The sequence below is a fragment of the Engystomops pustulosus genome, chromosome 4 (assembly GCF_040894005.1).
Source record: "Engystomops pustulosus chromosome 4, aEngPut4.maternal, whole genome shotgun sequence".
NCBI lineage: Eukaryota > Metazoa > Chordata > Amphibia > Anura > Leptodactylidae > Engystomops > Engystomops pustulosus.
The window spans coordinates 91,370,594-91,391,822 of NC_092414.1; the positions used below are offsets into that span (position 1 = coordinate 91,370,594).

The window sequence follows — 21,229 nt, forward strand, 5'->3', positions numbered from 1 at the left end:
TTAAAATGGTAAAAGGTGTTAAAATGATCTTTATTGTGTAAACATGACCAGGGGGTTGAAATGTGAGAATTTCTTTTTATTGAAAAACCCCTTTAAGTAAATCTTTTTCTGTGCCTTTTTTCTGCTCTTACTCCTGCAGTGAGCAGCGTGTCTGAGTTCTTTCCACTTCAGACAGAGGAGGCGGCAAATGATTATCTCTTTCCATACTTATACAGTATATAATATTTCCCTTTAAGATTCAGACCTGTAAGGAGATAAGACTATCCAGTGACGATATGTAAAGTGTAACTCATTACACGCTTTGCCAGGTTCTTTTATATGTTCGCTATCATTGGAGAACAGGAGAGAAAGCTGATTTAAGCCTAATTCACATCTCCATTTGAATTGGTTTAAATGTCTATTGTTGTCAGTTAACTTTAATTAGCTTCTGTTAGTTTGCACCACTTCCATTGACTTCCATGATTTGAGTGGAAAATCAGATGGGAACTGTAAAACTGATTTCCATTATTATTGTGATGGAAGGCAAACACAGTTGTGAACTTGGCAATTGAGGAAATGCATGGGAAAATATAGGACACAGGAACAATATATAAAGCCTTTTACAATGTTTGCTATTATCTTCTACTATTGATTTGTGTAGTTTTGTCAAAAGTTTAGTTAAACTTTAATAACCCTTCATTTCATGTTTAATGTACCTGGGCATCACTTCGGGCCTGTTACTGGCTGAATCACTGTGTGTAGGAAGGAGTACTTTTTCTAATGGAATAATTTATTTGCTGAAATGAGATAAGTACCCTTATGTGTGGAGATGTTGACGTTGTTCACACAGATAAGTGCATTAATAAGAATATAACATATTTTCAAAGGAGTCTTTGTCCCTATTTTCAACTGGAGAAACTTCATTTATATAAATGAAAGTTCTTTGAACAACACAATATTTTTAGTCCCAGAAACTGATTTTATAGCTGTGTTGTGTATACAAGCTTATCTGGCACCAGTTCTAGTTAAAACTATAAAATATTGATTTCCCTCCTTTTCAGTCCTGCAGAAAACTGATTCACAATGGATTCATGTTTTATTCCTTATTATAATCAATGTATAATGGATCAAAAAGATTGTGCATCCACAATTACTGTTATTACTTGAGTATAAGCCCAGGTGAGGTTTTTCAGCACATTTTTTGTCCTGAAAAACTCAGCTTAAACTTGGAAAATGTATTCTAAATGGATCCTTGGAGAAATAGCTCCCTACTCAAAAGTGCATAATCCTGAGAAAATTATACCAGCCGAGAGACTGTGTATCTATACAGAGGCATTTTACAGGCTAAACATATAGATTAAATATTCATAGATATATCTGCTAACCTGCCAAGGTTCAAAACCTAAAATTGATTGTCCCAGGATAGGGAATAACAAGGTGATCATGATCTCCACGATCTGGAGAGAAGGGGATACCATCCTCGCTAATGGGTGGTATGGCAGGATGTAGATCCATGCTACTCTATGAGAGTGTCAATGATAGCCAAGTGCACTTCTCGTCTATCTCCAACATTCACATAGTTAGAGAATGGTGAAGACGGGTGCACGCTCGTACTTCAATTTAGACAATGGCCAGGGGACTGTTTGGACCTACACTGATCAACTTCTTATCCCATACCCTGTGCATAGGGAATAAGGTCTGAACTTGGGACAACCCCTTTACATCAGACACTTTGGGGAACGACTAAAATAGTTCAATAAGAGGATTGGGTCAGATTTCAATGGGTTACCGTCGAATCATATTTCCACAAACGCTAATGTCCACTTGGTAGGAAAAATACAACAAAATGCAGAATGTTCAGAATGTAATCCCGGCAGATTCCACTTGAAATTTGAAAGCCGTGTATATAGAAAACAAATGCTTTGCAAAGGGTGTCGAAAGTTGATAGAATGCTGAAAAACTATAGGCTAGCTTGAATATACTTTGAGCACCTCCCCTTAGACTACTTTTCCCAAAATAATGTTGATGAACTCTGTGTATGGTTTCTTCTAGAAACCTTGTTCTCAAGGGAACAGGGTCTTATCACTTAATGTACTGTGAAGGCCCCTCCACTAGTCAAAACATGACAAATTTACGCCCCTTGCTACTTGCTATGACCATGGGGAATCATGGCTTGTAGCAAGAGGTGTTAGTTTGCTGGATTGGCTGTTCGGCTGGCAATACATCCAGGCTGTGCCTTGATCTCAAACTGAAACAACTGGTCCGCTCATCCCCCAACCAATAATGAATTAATGACATGTCCTGAGAATAGGTTTTTATGCTTCTGAGTTATTTAAAAAACCTTTACAGTAATTGTAGGTAAAAATTACAGTAAGAATAGCATTTTACATCTCTCAATTTAACATAATTTGTTTGTGGTGTTGTGTTTGGCTTGAAGGATATGGAAGTTATTGTAGATTGGAGACCTCTTGAAGAAACAATGGACTCCTCAAATATACTGTGTGCTGTAAAGGTAGGTTATTTATTAAAAATTTGCTCCTATTATTGCAAACCGTTAATTACTTTGGCCTGTTTACATCATGTGTGAGTAACCCTATTGCTTTGGTTTAGCCTTTTGTTTTGATAGTTGCCCAAAAGCTTGCTAAGATGTTTAACACCTTAAGGGTTAGCCAACTAAAGACATTGCTGTTAGAATGTAGCAGTCCGTTTGAGCGAAAAAATTTGCTTCACTTGCCTTAGACTGTGCAAGGACACCCCCAACTGGTAACGCCCATTTGACTAACTACTCATGTGTGTAGTAAAGTCTCAAGGAGGAAGGTAGGAGAACAGAGACAGTGGTTGACTTCACATGCTGCACTAACTTAGCGTGGCATGTAAATAGTGACCATTCTATATAATGTCTGATGCAGAAGTAAGTCATTTTATTGACCTGGAGAATAAACGTAACATTGTTACGGTTCTACTAGGTTAATAGCTTAAATTTAAAACAAACAAAAGCATCAGAGTTGTATGTTTACCCACTGTCCCCCAAATTAATGGTTCATAAGTCTATAAATACATTTTGTTACCCAAAACTTAGCCATTAAAATATTCAACACAACCACAAAAAAGCTCTCAAATGGCTGAATAACATTTGTTGCTTTTGAATGGTTGCAAAAATAACAAATTCTTGGACATTTTGACCAAAACAGACTTGTTGCTAAGCGGTTAAGAGATAGAAGAGAGCAGTGTTTGTGGAAGCTGAAGTATTCGTTGTATTAGATGCTTTACATGCCACATGAATTTCTATGGAGCACAGGTAATCTTTTTCTGAATTTCAAAAGATGAATTTACCTTTTTATGTGGCATTTTAGAAATACTATCTTAGAAATATTTGGCAAATCCAGAATATGCACTGAGGATTTCTCAGAAAACACTACATGCGAGGGGCAGGCAGGCATATGCAGGTCATCTTTGACCAAGCATGGTTGAAAGTGTTGGGCGTGGATCCCACTGTGGCCATACAGGGCTCTTGTCCTATGCTTCAGGATGATCCCTTTAAATGCTCGTCCCATCACAGGACCCAGCATCTGTATCCATGACAGATGTTTTTGTGACGCCATCGAAGTGGATGGAGAGGGTTTTGTTATGTGTGATACCTCTCCTTTCATTCTCAGTTGGCATGTGGCTGCCTCATTAGGTGGGCTAAATCACCCTTATTCAACAGAGGAGATGACTAGCGGTAGTCCCATTTACTAGATATGAATGACATATATCCTGTAGAAAATCCTCAGAGCACCCCAAAATCTTTGAAGTAGTCCTCTTACCTAAGTAGTATTAGATATGGTTTATTGTATTTCAGTTAATTCTTGGATTTTTTCTGATCCTTATCAAAGGACTCCAGTTCAGTTGTGCAGTGGAATCAGTCTCCAAAAGAACGGCACGTTGGTGGTCCTGAACATCAGAACAGTTATGAAGCAGAATGGGACATGATTAACACCGTGTCTTTCAAGAAAAGGCAGTTTACTAATGGAGGTCTGTATTTGTATACTCCTCATTATGCCACGTTAAAGGGTCTTTCCAGTTCCTGAACATAAAGTTTATTTATTTTAGAACATAAGGTTATGTTGTTTTTTTTCAATTCCTATTGCATCCAAATCTTTTTCTTTCAATGATTATTGCATCAATTTGTTATGTTTATATCATTTCTGTCTGTAGCCAGTTCTGATGCAGGTCATGTGATGATCACACAGATGCAAGGCTTGTTATCATGCAGTTAGGTTTTATGCCGTGAAATGGGTCATGATTTCGTTCTTCCACAGACTTGAAAAATAGCAAGTCTGCAGGTTAGGAGGAGGAAGCTCCTTCTCTGCAATGGCCTGTTGTTTTTTCCCTTGGCTACACAAATGGGCTCGCGTGTACCAGGGCTCATTGCTGTTTCTTGTTACATCTTTTGCTTTTATAGCTTTTTAGCATAGGGTTACCCATCTGATGTGTCAGAGGTCTTTTACTCTTTCCTTACCTTTATTTCTTCTATACATGTTGTCATTTGGATAAAATTCTCATAAATCTAGGATAAACATTGCCTAGCAACAACTTGTTTAATAGCTGGAAATATATTACTTTTTTAGTGAGGGTATAGGCTCAGAGACCTGTACCATTCACTAGAGTGAAGCCACCAAAGTCTGGCCTGGCGCATTTGCTATAGCTTGTGCAAGGATCTTGGTGCAGGCTATAGCAGAATTCTACCACAGGCCGGATCTGGTGTAGCATTCATCAGTGAGCACAACTAGAGGCTGTTACTATATTGGGCGCATCGTGCTCCAACAGGCTTGGGGTGGGGGGAAAGTATCATGACTGGCACGCAATGATGACATGATAAATCTTCTCTGCGTTTTTTTGTTTTCTAAAAGGCAACATCGCAGCAAATCTAATAAGCCACTACAAGTATGAACATCATGTTTTTTTTCAATGTTCCAACATGGTGACATAATCCATAAAATCCTCCTTGTAGTGAGATGTAGATGTAGTGAAATGATGGTGTTGCATCCCAAAGTCATGTGAATGATGTCAATCGCAATAGAAGGGGTGTTCTGAGGCAAGGAGAGCTCAACTCTCCTAACTTTATACATACAATGTACATCTCACTTCAAAGTTGATTTTCTGAATGGTAACTCCACACAGGGACATGAAAGAAATTTGATTCCGAAGGTGTTAATCTGCTTAACAACATACTGGTAGTGGTTTTCTTGGTCATTTCCGCTAACAGATTTACTTTAATTTCCATCTAAGGCTCATGCAGACAAATGTATGCTTGCCCGGGTGAATGGAGGAGTGAGTGCTGGTCACCTATCCCCGCTCCATAGAGAAGCGGATAGCTAGCGCCATAGCATGGCGAAATACAGGCTTGGTCATCTGGAATAGCATCCCATCACTCTCCTTCTTGGCCAAATGGCCCTTACACAGCCTGGAGGTGTGTTTGGGGTCATTGTCCTGTTGAAAAATAAATGATGGACCAACTAGAAGCAAACCAGATGGAATAGCATTCGCTGCAAATGCTGTGGTAACCATGCTGGTTTATTATACATTCCATTTTGAATAAATCCCCAACAGTGTCGCCAGCAACCCCACACCATCACGCCTCCTCCTCCATACGTCACGGTGGGAACCAGGCATGTAGAGTCCATTCGTTCACCTTTTCTGTTTCACACAAAGGCACTGGGGCTTATTTACTAAGAGTCCGCAGATCGCATTTACGTCAGACTTCCGATATTTTCGGGGATTGTGTTGCACGCGATTGGATTTTGGCGCAATTACGATGGCTTTCATGCAACAGAAATGGGGGTGCGGGTCGTCGGACGATCCAACGGATTTGGACTGAGCGCGGGATTTAACTTTGAAATTGTGTCGCAAGACATGCATTTAACATGAACTCCGGCGCACCTGAGGGGGGAAGCAACACATGCAGGATATCGGGCAACCAATCTTAGTGAATCGTGCCAGAGTGCATTATCATCGGAACTATGCACTTTGGGTGAACTCCTCGGACAGGTAAGTAAATGTGCCCCACAGTGTTTGGAAGCACAGATCTCAAATTTGGACTCATCAGACTAAAGCACAGATTTCCACTGGTCTAATGTCCATTCCTTGTGTTCTTTAGCCCAAAAGAGTATCTCCTGCTTGTTGCCTGTCCTTAGCAGTGGTTTCCTAGCAGCTATTTTACCATGAAGGCTGCTGCACGTACTGCTTAACAGTTGTTGTAGAGATGTCTGCTGGCAGAACTCTGTGTGGCATTGACCTGGTCTGTAATCTGGGCTCCTGATAACTTGCGATTTCTGAGGCTGGTGACTCGGATGAACTTATCCTCTGCAGCAGAGGTGACTCTTGGTCTTCCTTTCCTGGGGTGGTCCTCATGTCAGCCAGTTTCTTTTAAGTGCTTTATGATTTTTGCAACTGCACTTTGGGACTTTCAAAGTTTTCCCAATTTTTCAGACTGACTGACCTTCATTTTTAAAGTAATGATGGCCGCTCGTTTTTCTTTATTCAGCTGCTTTTTCTAGCCATTATACAAGTTCTAACAGTCTATTCAGTAGGACTATCAGATGTGTATCCACCTGACTTCTGCATAACACAACTGATGGTGACTAACTCTTGAAGCTCATCAAGAGAATGCCAAGAGTGTGCAAAGCAGTAGTCAAAGCAAAAGGTGGCTACTTTGAAGAACCTGGAGTATAAGACATATTTTCAGTTGTTTCACTCTTTTTTGTTAAGTTTATAATTCCATGTGTTAATTCAAAGTTTTGATGCCTTAAAAGGAACCTGTCACAGAAGGCAGAATTGCACTGGTGACAGGTCCCAATAGGCACTGCATAGTACATTACCTGGCTCCCTGCCAACAAGTCCTGGCCAAGTCCCGAGTGATGCCCCTTTTCAAATCCTAACGCTTCCTTGCTCATTTACATAAGTCTCCACTCCAACCCTGCCGGTAAATATTAATTACCTTGCGCCTGCACTGTGAGCCGGTGTCTGTGCAGTTTGCTGTTCAATGCACCTTGCCAACGTCATTGGGAGAGGATGAGAACATGGAGGATGTGGGAGGGGGAAAATATAGTAATTACCAGTGGGGCCTGAGTGGAGACTTATGTAAATGAGCAAGGAAGCGTTACGATGGCAGGGAGCCAGGTGATCTTATTCTGGGGCTATTGCACGAACAGCAGGGAGCACAGATGCCATTCTAGCTGTTGTGTAATGTACTCTCTGGTGCCTATTTGAACCTGTCACTAGTGAAATTCTGCATTCTGGTGACAGGTTCCCTTTAAGTGTGAATCTACATTTTTTCATAGTCATGAAAATACAGAAAACTCTTTGAATGAGAAGGTGTGTCCAAACTGTTGGTCTCTACTGTATATAACTCAACTTTTACTTATTTCTTTTTTTTTGTTTCTGAAAACTTTTTCTTAGGTGTACAAAGTCCACTAAATATCCAGAGCAAATGGTCATTCCTCTTCAGCTTGACTGACCTCAAGTCAATAAAACAGAACAAAGAAGGCATGGGCTGGTCTTATTTTGTTTTCTGCTTGAAAGATGATGTTATCCTTCCAGCTCTCCACTTCCATCAAGGAGGAAGCGAGCTTCTGCTTGAGTGCCTTGAAAAATATGTGGTTCTGTGTGAGTAAGTATCCGATTCTCCTTTAGGCTCTTTCCTGTTCCATTTGAATAAAAGAATATATAACTACTAACATAGGAGTTCCCCAGGAAATCTCTCGGCTTATACCAAATATGTGGGATTTTTTTGTGTATTTTTTTTATACTTTATTAAGTTTATGTATGGAAAAGTGACATTTCAGGGGCTTCTATTTTATTTATTCATTTTATTGTAATGTTTTAAACTTTTTTTTTTTATATATTTTTTTTTACTGTAGACTATATAAACTTGAACTTGAACCAGTGATGCTCTGAATGTACTTGTGTACTTGGCACACCTAGGGGCTGTACTGAAGAGTATAGGATCCCCCAGTAAGCAGTACAGGGGGGGGGGGGTCAGATCTTTAGAGGGAAGACCCTTACAACCATTGGAGCCAGTGATATTTACAGATGACACCCGTTGCTTTTGGTACCGGTCCGTTCCTGACCCGGTGTCTGAATTGGGACTTAATAGAACATCCTGATGTGGAAAGTAGGCGCACATAGGGGTTAAGCTGCCCATATGCTTTTAGTAATAACAAACTTTTTTTCCAACTACTTCATACATGTGCATGTTTAGCTTGTATGGGGTTGATCCTCCATATTACCTTGGTAAGGTTTGTCTGTACCAGTCCTTGGTCTGCTGCCAGAAGCCGTGGGTCATGCAGCACTCGCAACCTCTTGTGATATCCGTTGCTTTGCTGTCTTCTGGCAAATTGAAGGGGCTATGCAGCCATTACTGTCTGCGTGCCTCCTTATCACAAACACTGCCATAGCAGTGGTTGGAGGAGTATGTGGGTGTCCTTGGCACAACCCTCAACCACTATTATGGCAGTGCTTCTCATGTATAAATCAGGCCCCTCCATCCACCCAAAGCCATTGTAAGTTGGGACTGTTAAAGGGGTTGTCCGTTTTCAGCAAATAATTGATACAGTTTGTGTAGGAAAAGTTATACAATTTTCCAATATACAGGCAGTCCCCGGGTTACATACAAGATAGGGTCTGTAGGTTTGTTCTTAAGTTGAATTTGTATGTAAGTCGGAACTGTATATTTTATCATTGTAATCCCAGCCAGAACTTTTTTGGTCTCTGTGACAATGTTGGGTTGTCATAAGAATCAATAGTAACACTAAAGCTTCATTACAGACACCTTTGATAACTGTTATAGCTGTTTATTGTAGCCTAGGACTAAAGTACAATAAATTACCAATATCCAGAGGTCCGTTTGTAACTAGGGGTCGTATGTAAGTCGAGTGTTCTTACGTAGGAGACCGCCTGTACCTTCATTATCAATTCCTCAGTCTTCTAGATGTCTGTTGCTGTTCTGCTATAGAAAGCTTGAAAGTTCACAGGAGGGGTGCACTTCTTGAAAACGGTAAACGTAAGGAGTAAGGACTGAGATGAATGATCCCGGCATATAATTTTCCTTTAGTAGCATTTGATTGGTGCCCCTTACCAGTGAGTATGAAAGGGCTTTACCCTTGCCCAAATGAATGTTGTGTCAGCCAGAGGCTAGTAGAGGTGTGACAATTCCTTTAAAGGGGTATTCCGGGAATATGAACGTCTGACACAAAAACCCATGATGATATAAATAAATGAATACAACAATACTCAATGTCATTAGTCACAAAAAAGAGCTTAAATAAAGTAGGTGGAGTTATCACCAAGATGGCCGCCACTGGAAAGTACAAGTCCCATGATCCTTTAGTTCTCAGTAACTCCTCCTCCCTCTTATGCTCTGCTCCCAGTGATGATATATAACAGGTTTTCTTGCTCTGTTACCATAGTAATGATGTGTAACTGCCATCACTACAACACCGACCATACTGGCTGCACTGCAACCAACCGACTACAGCTAAACATAGTGGTGATCACATGACCTGCCCAGGCAGGTGATGGACATGTGATGTGGACATGTGACCAGTGGCCATATTCTTTTCTGTGACGGACCGCGCGGAGGAAATTAACGGACTGATTAAAGGGCCAGTAACATTTTAATTCTTCATTACAGTCTATGTCACCAGCATTTTCTGCTAAGGAGAGCAAAATTTTAAATAACAACTAATTACACATTAGCTTATATTTTGAGTGCCCACTTGTATATGAATTATGCTGATTCCTGGAATACCCCTTTAACCCTTACTGACATGGACCATACTACTACGTCACATGCTGTTTGCGGGGGTATGGAGAGGACTCTGGGGCTGAGGCGTGGGCTTTTTTTGCATTTCGCAGCAAACACCCACCAGTAACCCCCGGGATACATGGCATGAAATATTAAATACCATCACTATGAAGTGCAATTTGTTACACAGAAAACAAAAATAAAAAAGTTGTAGGTTTTTGAAGGTGGGGAGTAAAAAAGGGAAACCAAAAATGAAAAAGGGCCTCGGCGTTAAGGGGTTAAAGATTTTCCCTCAATGTGTAATGTAGTAAATAGGTTCATACCTACAGTAGAGATGTTGTAATGTGTAGATTGGTGCAGTGAAGTACAGGGTCTTCTTTCCTGCAGTATAACATTACATTCTGTCCATGCTAAGGCCTTCATTTGTACTGGAGAAGTGATGTGTGTGCCCCCTGCTGGCATGTTCATCGTTATTTCATGTGGCTTCATTATTCTCTGGTACCTGTTCTCTGCGGTTTGTTGTTCTCGCCACATTCTCAGATGTAGAACTTTCCTTTTATGTTTGGTTCTTGCTAATAATTTATATTCTGTTGAAATCGGGATCAAAGTGTTGTTATGAATTAAATGATTTTGACAGTATCAAGCACCCAGTGTCCTTACAAAGTACAGACACGGGCAGGCTTTGTAGAACACGCATGTGGCGGATACCACTCTGTCTTAATTTGGCTGATCTATGAGATGTTTCAGTTGAACTTCTTAAACTTTTCCCCAAATGTATTGTGTCTCTTGATATTGGATATAACTTTGTTTTCTGGCAAGCTGTACACGGATTAGTGCTATGCATAATAAGAAATATCTATTATCTTGTCTGTGCAGAGTAGGATATAACTGGCTGATGGTTTCGCCAAGTGAACCTATACTTTTAGGCTGTACAGATCTTACAAAGTCAGGCTTTTGACAATAGATGTGGGATTTACAGGATATAAGAACACCCGATTTACAGATGACCTAGTTAAAAACGGACCTCTGTATGTACCTTACTGTACTTTAGCCTTGGGCTACAATTAAAAATTATAACGGTTATCAAAGGCTTTTCTAGATCTCTGCTTGCTGTCATTGTATAGAAAGCTTCAATGCATAACAGGTGCACGGCTTGTTATAACACACAACTCTGATTACTCTGTGATTTAACGATCCGTACAACTGTGTGACCATGGTCAGATTTCTGTCCACTGGAAGTAAACAATGAAACTTTCTATAGAATGAAAACAAGCGGAGATCTAGAAAAACTATTTTTCATTATTGACCCCTTGGCGCTCTGTGCCGTAGCTGTACGGCGTAGAGGTGCGGGAGGTGTATGACGAGGTCTCACGGGCTGAGCCCTCTCTATACACAGTTGGGGTTTGTTGCATATTGCAGCAAAGCCCCACCGCTAATAAGTGTGGTCGGTGCTTGCATGGATCATGGCTATTAACCCTTCTGATGCCGCTTGCAAAGCTGCCAGCGGCACTTAAAAGACAGCGGCGCGTGACCACCGCCATCTTGCATCCGATCCTCAGACCTGAGGCTGTCTGGTTTTTGCAGTTTTGTTACAATGAACCAGTGGCTTATTATAATCAATACTGTGCAAGAATGCCATATACTGCAATACAGTAGTATTGCAGTACATGATAGGAACAATCAGATCATCTATGTTTAATGTACCCTAGAGGGTCTACAAAAAATAGTTAAAAAAAGAAAAAAACGTAAAAGTTCAAATCCCTGGAACTGAACCACATAACGGAAAATAGCGCCCAAATGTCCAAAACAGGACTTTTACACCATTTTACATGACATAAAAAGTGACCAAAATGTTGCACAGATCTCGAAATGGTAGCGATGAAAACGTCGGCTCATTTCACAAAAAATGACACCTATCACAGCTCCGTACACCAAAGTATGAAAAAGTTATTAGCGTCAGAAGATGGCGAAAATCATTTGGTATAAATTTGGTGTTGCTGTGATCGTACCGAACGGAAGAATAAAGCCGAGGTGTTATTTGGAGCGCACGGTGAAAGTTGTAAAAACTGAGCCCCCAAGATAGTGCCACAAAAGTGTTTTTTAAAAATTTTCCACAGTTGGAATTTTTTTCCTACTTCCCAGTACACGGCATGTAATAATAATGTGACGGAGAAGTTAACTTTGCCCGCACACAGCTCTGTACACTGAAAAATTAAAAAGTTATGGATTTTTGAAGGTGGAGAGCAAGAAATGAGCGAAAAAAACCTGCGTCCTTAAGGGGTTAAAACAATATCAATTACTTGTTGAAATGTAAACACCTTTTAACCGGTTAAAGACCGCGCCCTTTCCTGTTTTTTCATGTCCATTTTTCACTCCCCACCTTCAAAAATCTATAACTTTTTTATTTTTACACGTAAAGAGCTCTGTGACGGCTTGTTTTCTGCGTAACAAATTGCACTTCATAGTGATGGTATTAAATATTCCATGCCATGTACTCGGAAGCGGGAAAAAAATTCCAAATGCAGTGAAAATGGTGAAAAACGCATTTGCTCCATTTTCTTGTGGGCTTGGATATTACGTCTTTCACTGTGCACCCCAAATGACATGTCTACTTTATTCTTTGGGTCGGTACGATTAAGAGGATACCAAATTTGTATATGTTTTATAATGTTTTCATACATTTACAAAAATTAAAACCTCCTGTACAAAAAATTATTATTATTTTTTTTTTTGCCATCTTCTGGCGCTAATAACTTTTTTATACTTTGTACAGAGCTGTGGGTGGTGTAATTTTTTGCGAAATTTGATAATATTTTCAATTATATCATTTTTAGGACTGTACGACCTTTTGATCACTTTTTATAGATTTCTTTTATATTTTTCAAAATGGCAAAAAAGTGGCATTTTCGACTTTGGACGCTATTTTCCGTTATGGGGTTAAACGCATTGAAATACCGTTAACATTTTGATCGGGCATTTTCCGACGCGTCGATACCTGATGTGTTTATGATTTTTACTGTTTATTTTTATATATTTATGTCAGTTCTAGGGAAAGGGGGGGTGATTAGAAATTTTAGGGTTTTTTTTATTATAATTTTTTTTTAAACTTTTTTTTATTTTTCTTTTTACTATTTTTCAGACTCCCTAGGGTACTTTAACCCTAGGTTGTCTGATCGATCCTATCATATACTGCCATACTACAGTATGGCAGTATATGGGGATTTTCCTCCTCATTCATTACAATGTGCTATCAGCACATTGTAATGAAGGGGTTAAAACGAAATAGCCTCGGGTCTTTGGAAGACCCGAGGCTACCATGGAGACGGAGATGGATCGCCGCTCCCCGATGACGTCACGGGGAGCGGCGATCCCAGGTAAGATGGTGGCGCCTATGTTATCGCTGTGATAACACCCGCGATCGGTGCTAGCAATATGCAGCAAAGATTTACCGGCTATGGAGAGGGCTCAGCCCGTGAGCCCTCTCCATGCAGCGTGACCCGACCGCCGCCTTGAATACACGGCGGGCGGTCGCGAACTGGATAAGAACACCTGACTTGCAGACGGACTAGGAATCTCTGGATACTGTACTTTAGTCCCAGGCTGCAATGATCAGTTGTAAGGCGTCTGTAATGAAGTTTTATTGAATATCCTTGTTCCCATGACTGCCCAAAATTTGATCTCGTGAAATCACGCAGTTTTCCGTGTGCTATGCAGAGACGCTATGAGAGAGGTGCATGCACCCAGCAGCGCAGACACATGATGCCGGGAGCGCACAGCCGCAGCTAGGTGTGTACTCGCATACATAAGGGATCTCTTTTCTGATACCCTCCACCACTGATTGGAGGGTTTCATAGGATTTTAGCATAATCACACACCCCCAACCCATGCTGCAGCTCCTCCTCTCTGACGATGCACCACAGTGAATAGTCATATCTCGGGCCTCATATTTCTGGAACGGAGGGGGCTAGGAGGAAAATTCTAAGTGCCCCTGAATCAGGATGCAAGTGCCTACATAATGGTTTGTTCACTGTAGGATTTTTAGGGTGGTTAAGTGCTCAAGTGCTTGAGGTGTGGAGGATAGGTAAAATGCATGAGAAGACACAGACTGCAGCTGCCCCTCCCCTGGGACGCACCATATGCTTTTGGCAGGGAACCAGGTAATGTAAATTAAACTTGTATAGAGTATTGCAATGATTCAGTGTGCTGACAAAGGCATTTTTAATAACAGCATAGCAGAGGCTATTAAAACTTTTTACTAGCTAAAATCAAAATTCTGCTGACAGGGTTGCTTTGAAGGAAATCTACCATTTTGTTTTTATGTAATGTGAACAAAAACATACCTTGAGAATGCTGTAGTTACACTGATGCAGAAACATTTGTTGTTTATTTCCTGATCTGAGTGCTTTTGTTATACATTTATAAAATTCAAGATCTTGGGAAAGCTGGGTTGCATAGTCTGCCTTTCATAAACACATTAAATGGAGCATCCTGAACTGTCCAGACAGGGCTTTTCTTCCTGAGCTCGATGACTCCTACACAGCAGCTGGGGGATGGTGCAGCGATTGATTACTTCTGCCTGTCATGGCCAACACAGTGATGGTGTTTTCTTGGCTTATGCTGGGAAGGACAAGGCTGGAGCAATGCATAATTAGTGTGACGAGAAGCCCGGGGCAGCCACAGGAGTGACAGAGCCTCATTGTCTTAATTTTATAAATGTTTTTTTCAGCAAAAACTACTCAGTTTAGTGATTTAAGCAGGATCTGTTTCTGCATCAGTGTAGCTACAGCATTCTGAAGGTATGTTTGCTTCATAATGCATAAAAGCAAATGGTAGATTTACTTTAAGTTTGGAGCCTTGTCGAGTAGCCGGATTCTACAGGCCTGGATGATATTTGGTCTGTTCTGCCCAGCATTCAATAGCTAAGCCCTGGGACACTATGATAGAGGTAGGGACTGGGGCTGAAGGTTCAAACAGGGCCAAGGGAAGCATGTGAGTCTTGCTTACAGGAATTTATCCCTGTGGATAAATTCTTTGTTTTGAGAATACATCAAATCCAAAATAACAGCAGCCCCAAAATCATGATAAAACTTTGCTGGTTTTACCCTTTACCCTGGACATCAGAGCTGGTATATTTCCTCTAAGAACTTTATAAACAGACCAAGAAATTTAGCCCTTTAACGACCTGTGGCGTGATAACACGTCACGGGTTGGCTGCGGGTGCATTGAGAGGGCTCACAGGCTGAGCTTTCTTCATAGCCGGTAAGTCTTTGCTGCATATTGCAGCAAAGACTTGCTGTAACACCCGCACACCGCCGCCAGCAAAGCTGCCAGAGGCTTCAAAAAGATGGTGGCGCGTGGGTGTCTGACCCTAGGGAGTCTGAAAAATAGTAAAAGTAAAAAAAAAAAAAAAAATATATATATATTTGCCTAAAAATTCAAATCGCCCCCCTTTCTGATCCTTTTTTCCTAGAACTGATATAAATATAAATAAACAGTAAAAATCATAAACACATTGGGTATCACCACGAAAATGCCCGATCTATCAAAATATAATAACGGGTTTTCACTGTGTTTAACCCTGTAATGGAAAATAGCACCCAAATTTGAAAATTTTTGCCATTTTGAGAAATATAAAAAATTCTATAAAAAGCGATCAGAATGTCATTCAGACCTAAAAATTCTAGCATTGAAAACTTCATCAAAAGTTTTATAAAATGACTCCACCCACAGCTCTGTACACCGTAGTATGAAAAAGTTATTGGGGCCAAAATCTGAAAATAAATTTTTTGTACAGGTTTTAATTTTTGTAAATATATGAAAATATTGTAAAACCTATACAAATTTGCTATCCCCGTAATCGCAACAACCCTAAAAAAAATTTTCCCGCTTCCTTGTATATGGCATGGAAGAATAATTACCGTCACTTTGAAGTGCAATTTGTTATGCAGAAAACATGCCGTCACAGAGCTGTTAGCAACAACATGTAAACAAAAAAAAAAAAAAAAATATATAATATATTTTATATATATATATATATATATATATATATATATATATATATATATATATATATATATATATATATATATATATATACAAAAAAGGGCGAGGTCCTTAAAGAGTTAATAAAAGGGTGTGTTAAAGGGCACTATTGAGGGTCTTCATACAAGCAATACAAATCTAAAAGTATGTTTACTTCTTGGAGAAATGAAGAGGAATATCTTAATAGTCTTTGTGGTGGTGCTCAAACATGTAAGGCAAGTCCATACAAAAATATCTACAAGCGTTTAGAAAAATTGGAGAAGAGAAAAAGTTAGAACTTACCACTTCTTTAAAAATGTCCTTCTTTATTTATTCATCTTATAAATGGCGTACACAACAAGAGAGAGAGTAGCTGGTAAGGATGCAGTTTTTTTTTTTAACAGGGCCAAGTCGTTTTGCGCTTAGCGCTTCATCTTGCCAAACCAAGTTAAAAAACTGCATCCTTACTTTATCTATTCTCCGATTTATATAAATAGACAATTGGACCCAGTAATATTTTTTTGTGTTAATACATACGAATCAGCCTTGTTACTAAACCTGTTGTTTTTTATTAGGGCTGAGTTTTCTTTTGGACTTTTCCTTCCTTTGTAAAGTACTGTAGGAGGTCTGTGGCCTCTGCCGTGTTATTATTTAGAAAGGAGATGAAAGCTCCTTGCGGCAGAAAGTTGCGTGGTGACGTCTTGCTCTTTGCATGGAAATCTTCTGTTTGATTTCCCCTCGCCTCATAATGCTGCCCCTTCCTGTTGTGTTGAAAATGAAGAGATAAAACTTATTAAAGATCCTATCTCGCACTTTAATAACACTCAAGGTAGTCCCAGTACAAGTGAAATAAGAAAATTCATTCCTTGCCCCTAGCAGAACAATTGCTGATTATATCAGTATGATTGCATTTAGACCAGGAGAGTAATATGTGACTGGTGGAATAGAGCTGTGCACCAGAATAAACATATTGTTTTATGCAGGCTGTCTGCTCGGGCATCCTCCGCCTCTCTTATCTATCGTGTCTTTGCTTTTCCGGGGCCAGTAATATTATTAATGTGTTTTTTTTCTTCTTTTTTAGCCTCCCAAAAACTGAGATGTGCATTGTAGATTGGAAAAGGACATTAAACCTTCATAAGTTAGATTTGTTTTAACTTTTAAGGAATATCGCATAAGCAATGAACTTAAACACAAATGTTTTATTTTAATTTTGTTGAAGCCTTCCAGACAAGGCAATATTTTCTTGCATTAAGATAAGTCAAGGGTTTAAAGCATCGCATTCAGATTCTCTAAATTAGGGATGTGCCAACTTTAATACAGGAGGTTTTTACGGCTTGCTGCTGCTAGGAATGGCAAAGTGCTATCTTCTTGTGGCTCTCATTGCTTCCTGAAAATGGGTTAATGGGTTCTCCGCACTTATAATAAAGACTTGTGTAAAATGGAGTTAAGTTACAACCTAGTACAGGCAGTCCCCGGGTTACATCCAAGATAGCTTCCATAGGTTTGTTCTTAAGTTGAATTTGTATTTAAGTCAAAACTGTATATTTTATAATTGTAGATCCAGACAATTTTTTTTTTTTTTGGTCCCAGTGACAATTGGAGTTTCAAAAGTTTTAACTGTCTTAAGACCAGGGATTATCATTAAATCTTCATTACAAACACCTTACAGCTGATCATTGCAGCCTGGAAGTAAAGCATCCAGAGACCTTCACCAAAGTGGGCAGAGGGGTCCGTCTTTAACTAGGGGTCATCTGTAAGTCGGGTGTCCTTAAATATGGGACTGCCTGTAACAGAGTAATCGCTCAGTCTAAAGACTCCATCCACAAGTAGAAAACATGGCTGAGCTGTAAGACAACCCCCAAACATATGATCTGGAGAAGGAAGGGTTGTATATGATAAATCAGAACCTGTAATTGATCATTATAGGATAGTCCTGTGGAGGGTGGATTTATCACCACATTGTCTGGCTTCTTGTATTAGTTTTTGATAGTTTTTTTTGGTGCATCTGTCATGTAGAAGTCTCACTAGAGCCCAAAAGTTCCGAATAGATTCTGTGTTGCAGCATTTTACTCCTTAAAAATTGCATGGCATCGCTGAATGTAGTGCTGCTTCTCAAGCCTGATCAGGCCCCACTGGACTGCACAGCACTTTTAATTGCCAACTATAAATTACCTGTCCATATACTAGCCACCAGATTAAATAAGGTTATACTAGCACTCATACGCTCGGATCAGTCGGGCTTCATGCCGGGTCAGTCCACCATGGATTGTATTAGACAAGTAGTTGAAGCGTTTTAACTTTGGCCCCAAATTCCATAGTTGGATATCCATCCTATATAAATCCCCAAAGATCAAACGACTGATACAAGGGTGAACTGATCCCAGAGTTCCATTTGCCCTACAATGTCCTTTTCCAATCTACAATGTTTTTGGGAGGCTAAAAAAGAAGAAAAAAAACCATTTGCCCTTCCATTTGCCCTGTCTCCTCTACTTTTTGCCCTAACCATTGAAGCCCTGGCAATTCTATTAAAAGGGTATACAATATACATTTCAGTAGAATCTAGAGAAAACTGAGTGGGCTTGTATGTTGGCGACATGATCATATTTTTATCCGAACCTCCTCATTCTCAGGGGCCCAGGGCAATTGATGTCAGCTGATTTGGTTCATATTCTGGCCTCCAAGTGAACTGGACTAATTGGTGGCATCACCCTATCTGGGGATAATTATAATAAAACTGCACCAACATACTCAACAACACATACCTGTATCCATTTTAACATGTCAGAACAAAATATAGAGCATGGAAGTCGCTGCCCCTATCAGTTGCCGAGTGAATTATCCTAGTGAAAAAGATTGTAATAATTATTTATAAAGCACCTACAGATTCCATAGCACTGCACAAAGCTTGGCAACGCAGCACCAGGAGAAAACCCTCACAAACATGGAGAGAACATACAAACTCTTTGCAGATGTTGACCTGGATGGGACTCGAGCTCAGGACCCCAGCACTGCAAGGCTGTAGTGCTAACCACTGAGCCACCGTCCTATTACCAAAATGCTTATATACATGGCAAAATTCTCCATCCCCAAGCAATTCTATAAGAAACGCCACTCTACCACTGGCAAATTTGCATGAGCAAATAGCAGACCAAATCTTAGTCTGGTAACACCCCAAACTACAAGCTGGAATGGCACTCCTGGATTGTTGTTTATATTATTTGGCAGGCCAGTTACAGTATGTTTACTACTGGGTCCCGGGTTGCCCCCCCCCCCCCCCCAATCGCAATTTGTAACACCATTTACATCATTATTTGCAGGTCCAGATCCCATGAGCATTATTGGAGGGTTCACCTCATCTCCCAGTGCTCCGGTTACCCCTACATGTGTTGGCAATTCAAGTATTGTAGGCAACTGAATCAGTTTGTCATTTCTCTGATGTAATGGCTGACATGACACTATGGCAGAATGCAGTGTTGCCGCAATGGTTGAATTTGGAGGGAGTGGAGAGTTGGGTAACAGCAGGGGTCAGGCAATTGTCAGATATTTATGATAATGTGTGTAATTAGCATCATTCTCAGACTTACAATTTAAATGCAGATGGTTCTATTGCTACCTTCAACTGAGGCACGCTTTGGACACCCAATTTCCTGATTCTCCACCACTCATTTAAAAAAATCCTCTCATTGAAGTCTACAATATGTACGCACTCTAGGTATGTGGAGCGAGGTCATTCTGGGCATTCAGAAAGAGTCAGAGAAGGATGCAACCCGCGTATCTAACCCCCCTGTGAGATTATTCAGAATGGGAGGTGTACCCAACATGGCTTTTCCATGTACTGGGTATGGCTTGCAATTAACATTCTGGAAGTAGGTAACACATTTTTCTCACAGGCATACTGTTCACCGGAGGAAAAACGGACGCATTGTCACAGACTATTTCTGCAAGAATCCTTATTCATGGCCAGGAAGTGTGTGGCACTACGCTGATATGACCCAGACACCATAATCCAGTCTCTCTCTTATGGGGGTGAGGCGAGCGATTCCCCTCCTCCTTCCCCAATTCCACTTACATACTGTGGGTGTACATAGTGAAAAGGTCCAGAGACTCGGGTTCGATGAGGTTATCATTTTGTTTTTATTGTTCTTGATGATGTCCTAATTTTAGATTCAGCCATGTCATGTATGCTGAATGTAACTTTTCCTTAGCCACAGACCATGATTATCCTGGAACTTTTTGAAAGTCTTATGTACGGATCGTATTGTGGTCTGTGATTGGCATAAACATGGAAAGTACAGTATTTTTTTGTTTTTCCTTTGATTCTTATTAAAACAGTTTTAAAAAAAAACAGTTGTATGACATTCCTAAATGGCAATCAAAATTGTACAAGAAACCAGACATGTTTTTATACTTGGTGGTTAGGGGAGAATCGCACCCCTCTAACAGTAGCAGAACAATGTATCCGGTGGCCGGGCTACTGCTTGTGCTATTGTTCTAGTCATGATCTGATCAGCATTCTTAATGCAGGCTCTTGTTACAGTGAATTCATCCTCTGTGGGGATTGGGGGTTTTATTACTAATGACATTGATGCTGCATTCATTATTCTCCAGACAATAACGCCTGCTGAGTGATCAAAGATACATAAAAGTAACCGTGGCTTGTGTAAATGTCCTGATGGGGCTACCTGACACACAGGGCCTTGGCAAGCAGACTAAATCCCTCATTATGTCCCTTGTTTTCCTAATTCCATTAGTGAATGGAGCTACATTGTGTCATGGAAATGGCAAACGCTGCTGTGTCATGGAAATGGCAAACACCTGAGTATGTGACAGGAGGCTTTATCATCTGTGACTGGCCGAGGCACCTTTTGTGGTGATCATATTATTCCACAGTATATAAACCAATATTTTTATATTTAGGCTATTTAACGCCTCTCGGAGCACATCTTATGGTGTGTCTGAAATCTTGCATGTATGCAACAGCTATCTCTGTTTCTCTGCTGCTTCAAAAAAACAAGAATTAGATGAATACAGGAAATCTCTTCCATTGAGATTTCAAACAGGAATCAACAGAGAGCTGGTGCCCTATCCTAGTCCCTCGTCTCAAAGGAAATTGCTTTGATAACATACTATTCACTTGGGACCTAACCACTTAAAGGATATCTACCATCATATTTACTGATGGTAGGCTATCAACCTTACGTGTTCGTCCTTTATCAAAGTCACTGGCCCCATTTTTCTTATGTAAAGGAATGCCTGTATACTTCTAAAAAACCACTTTATAAAAATATGGGAATAAGCTGGACTAAAGTAAAGACAGTTATCACACGGTAGAGCCAAGAGGTGCTCCGGTGACAGCAAACAGTGGAGCCAAGAGGCACTTTGACAATGTCACTGGAGCACCTCTTGGCTCCACCTTGTGCTAAGATATGCACGCCCCCACTG

At 40.2% G+C, this 21,229-nt stretch overlaps 1 protein-coding gene across 3 annotated transcripts in view; it reads left to right on the forward strand.

Moving 5' to 3' along the window:
* Positions 1-21,229, forward strand: part of TBC1D15 (TBC1 domain family member 15) — a 61,821-nt gene that overhangs the window by 3,396 nt on the left and 37,196 nt on the right. For all 3 annotated transcript variants that reach the window (XM_072146724.1, XM_072146723.1, XM_072146725.1), the window contains exons 3-5: positions 2,417-2,491; positions 3,855-3,993; positions 7,420-7,630. In XM_072146724.1, coding sequence (XP_072002825.1) covers positions 2,417-2,491; positions 3,855-3,993; positions 7,420-7,630 — 425 coding nt within the window. The remainder of the gene's footprint in view (positions 1-2,416; positions 2,492-3,854; positions 3,994-7,419; positions 7,631-21,229) is intronic.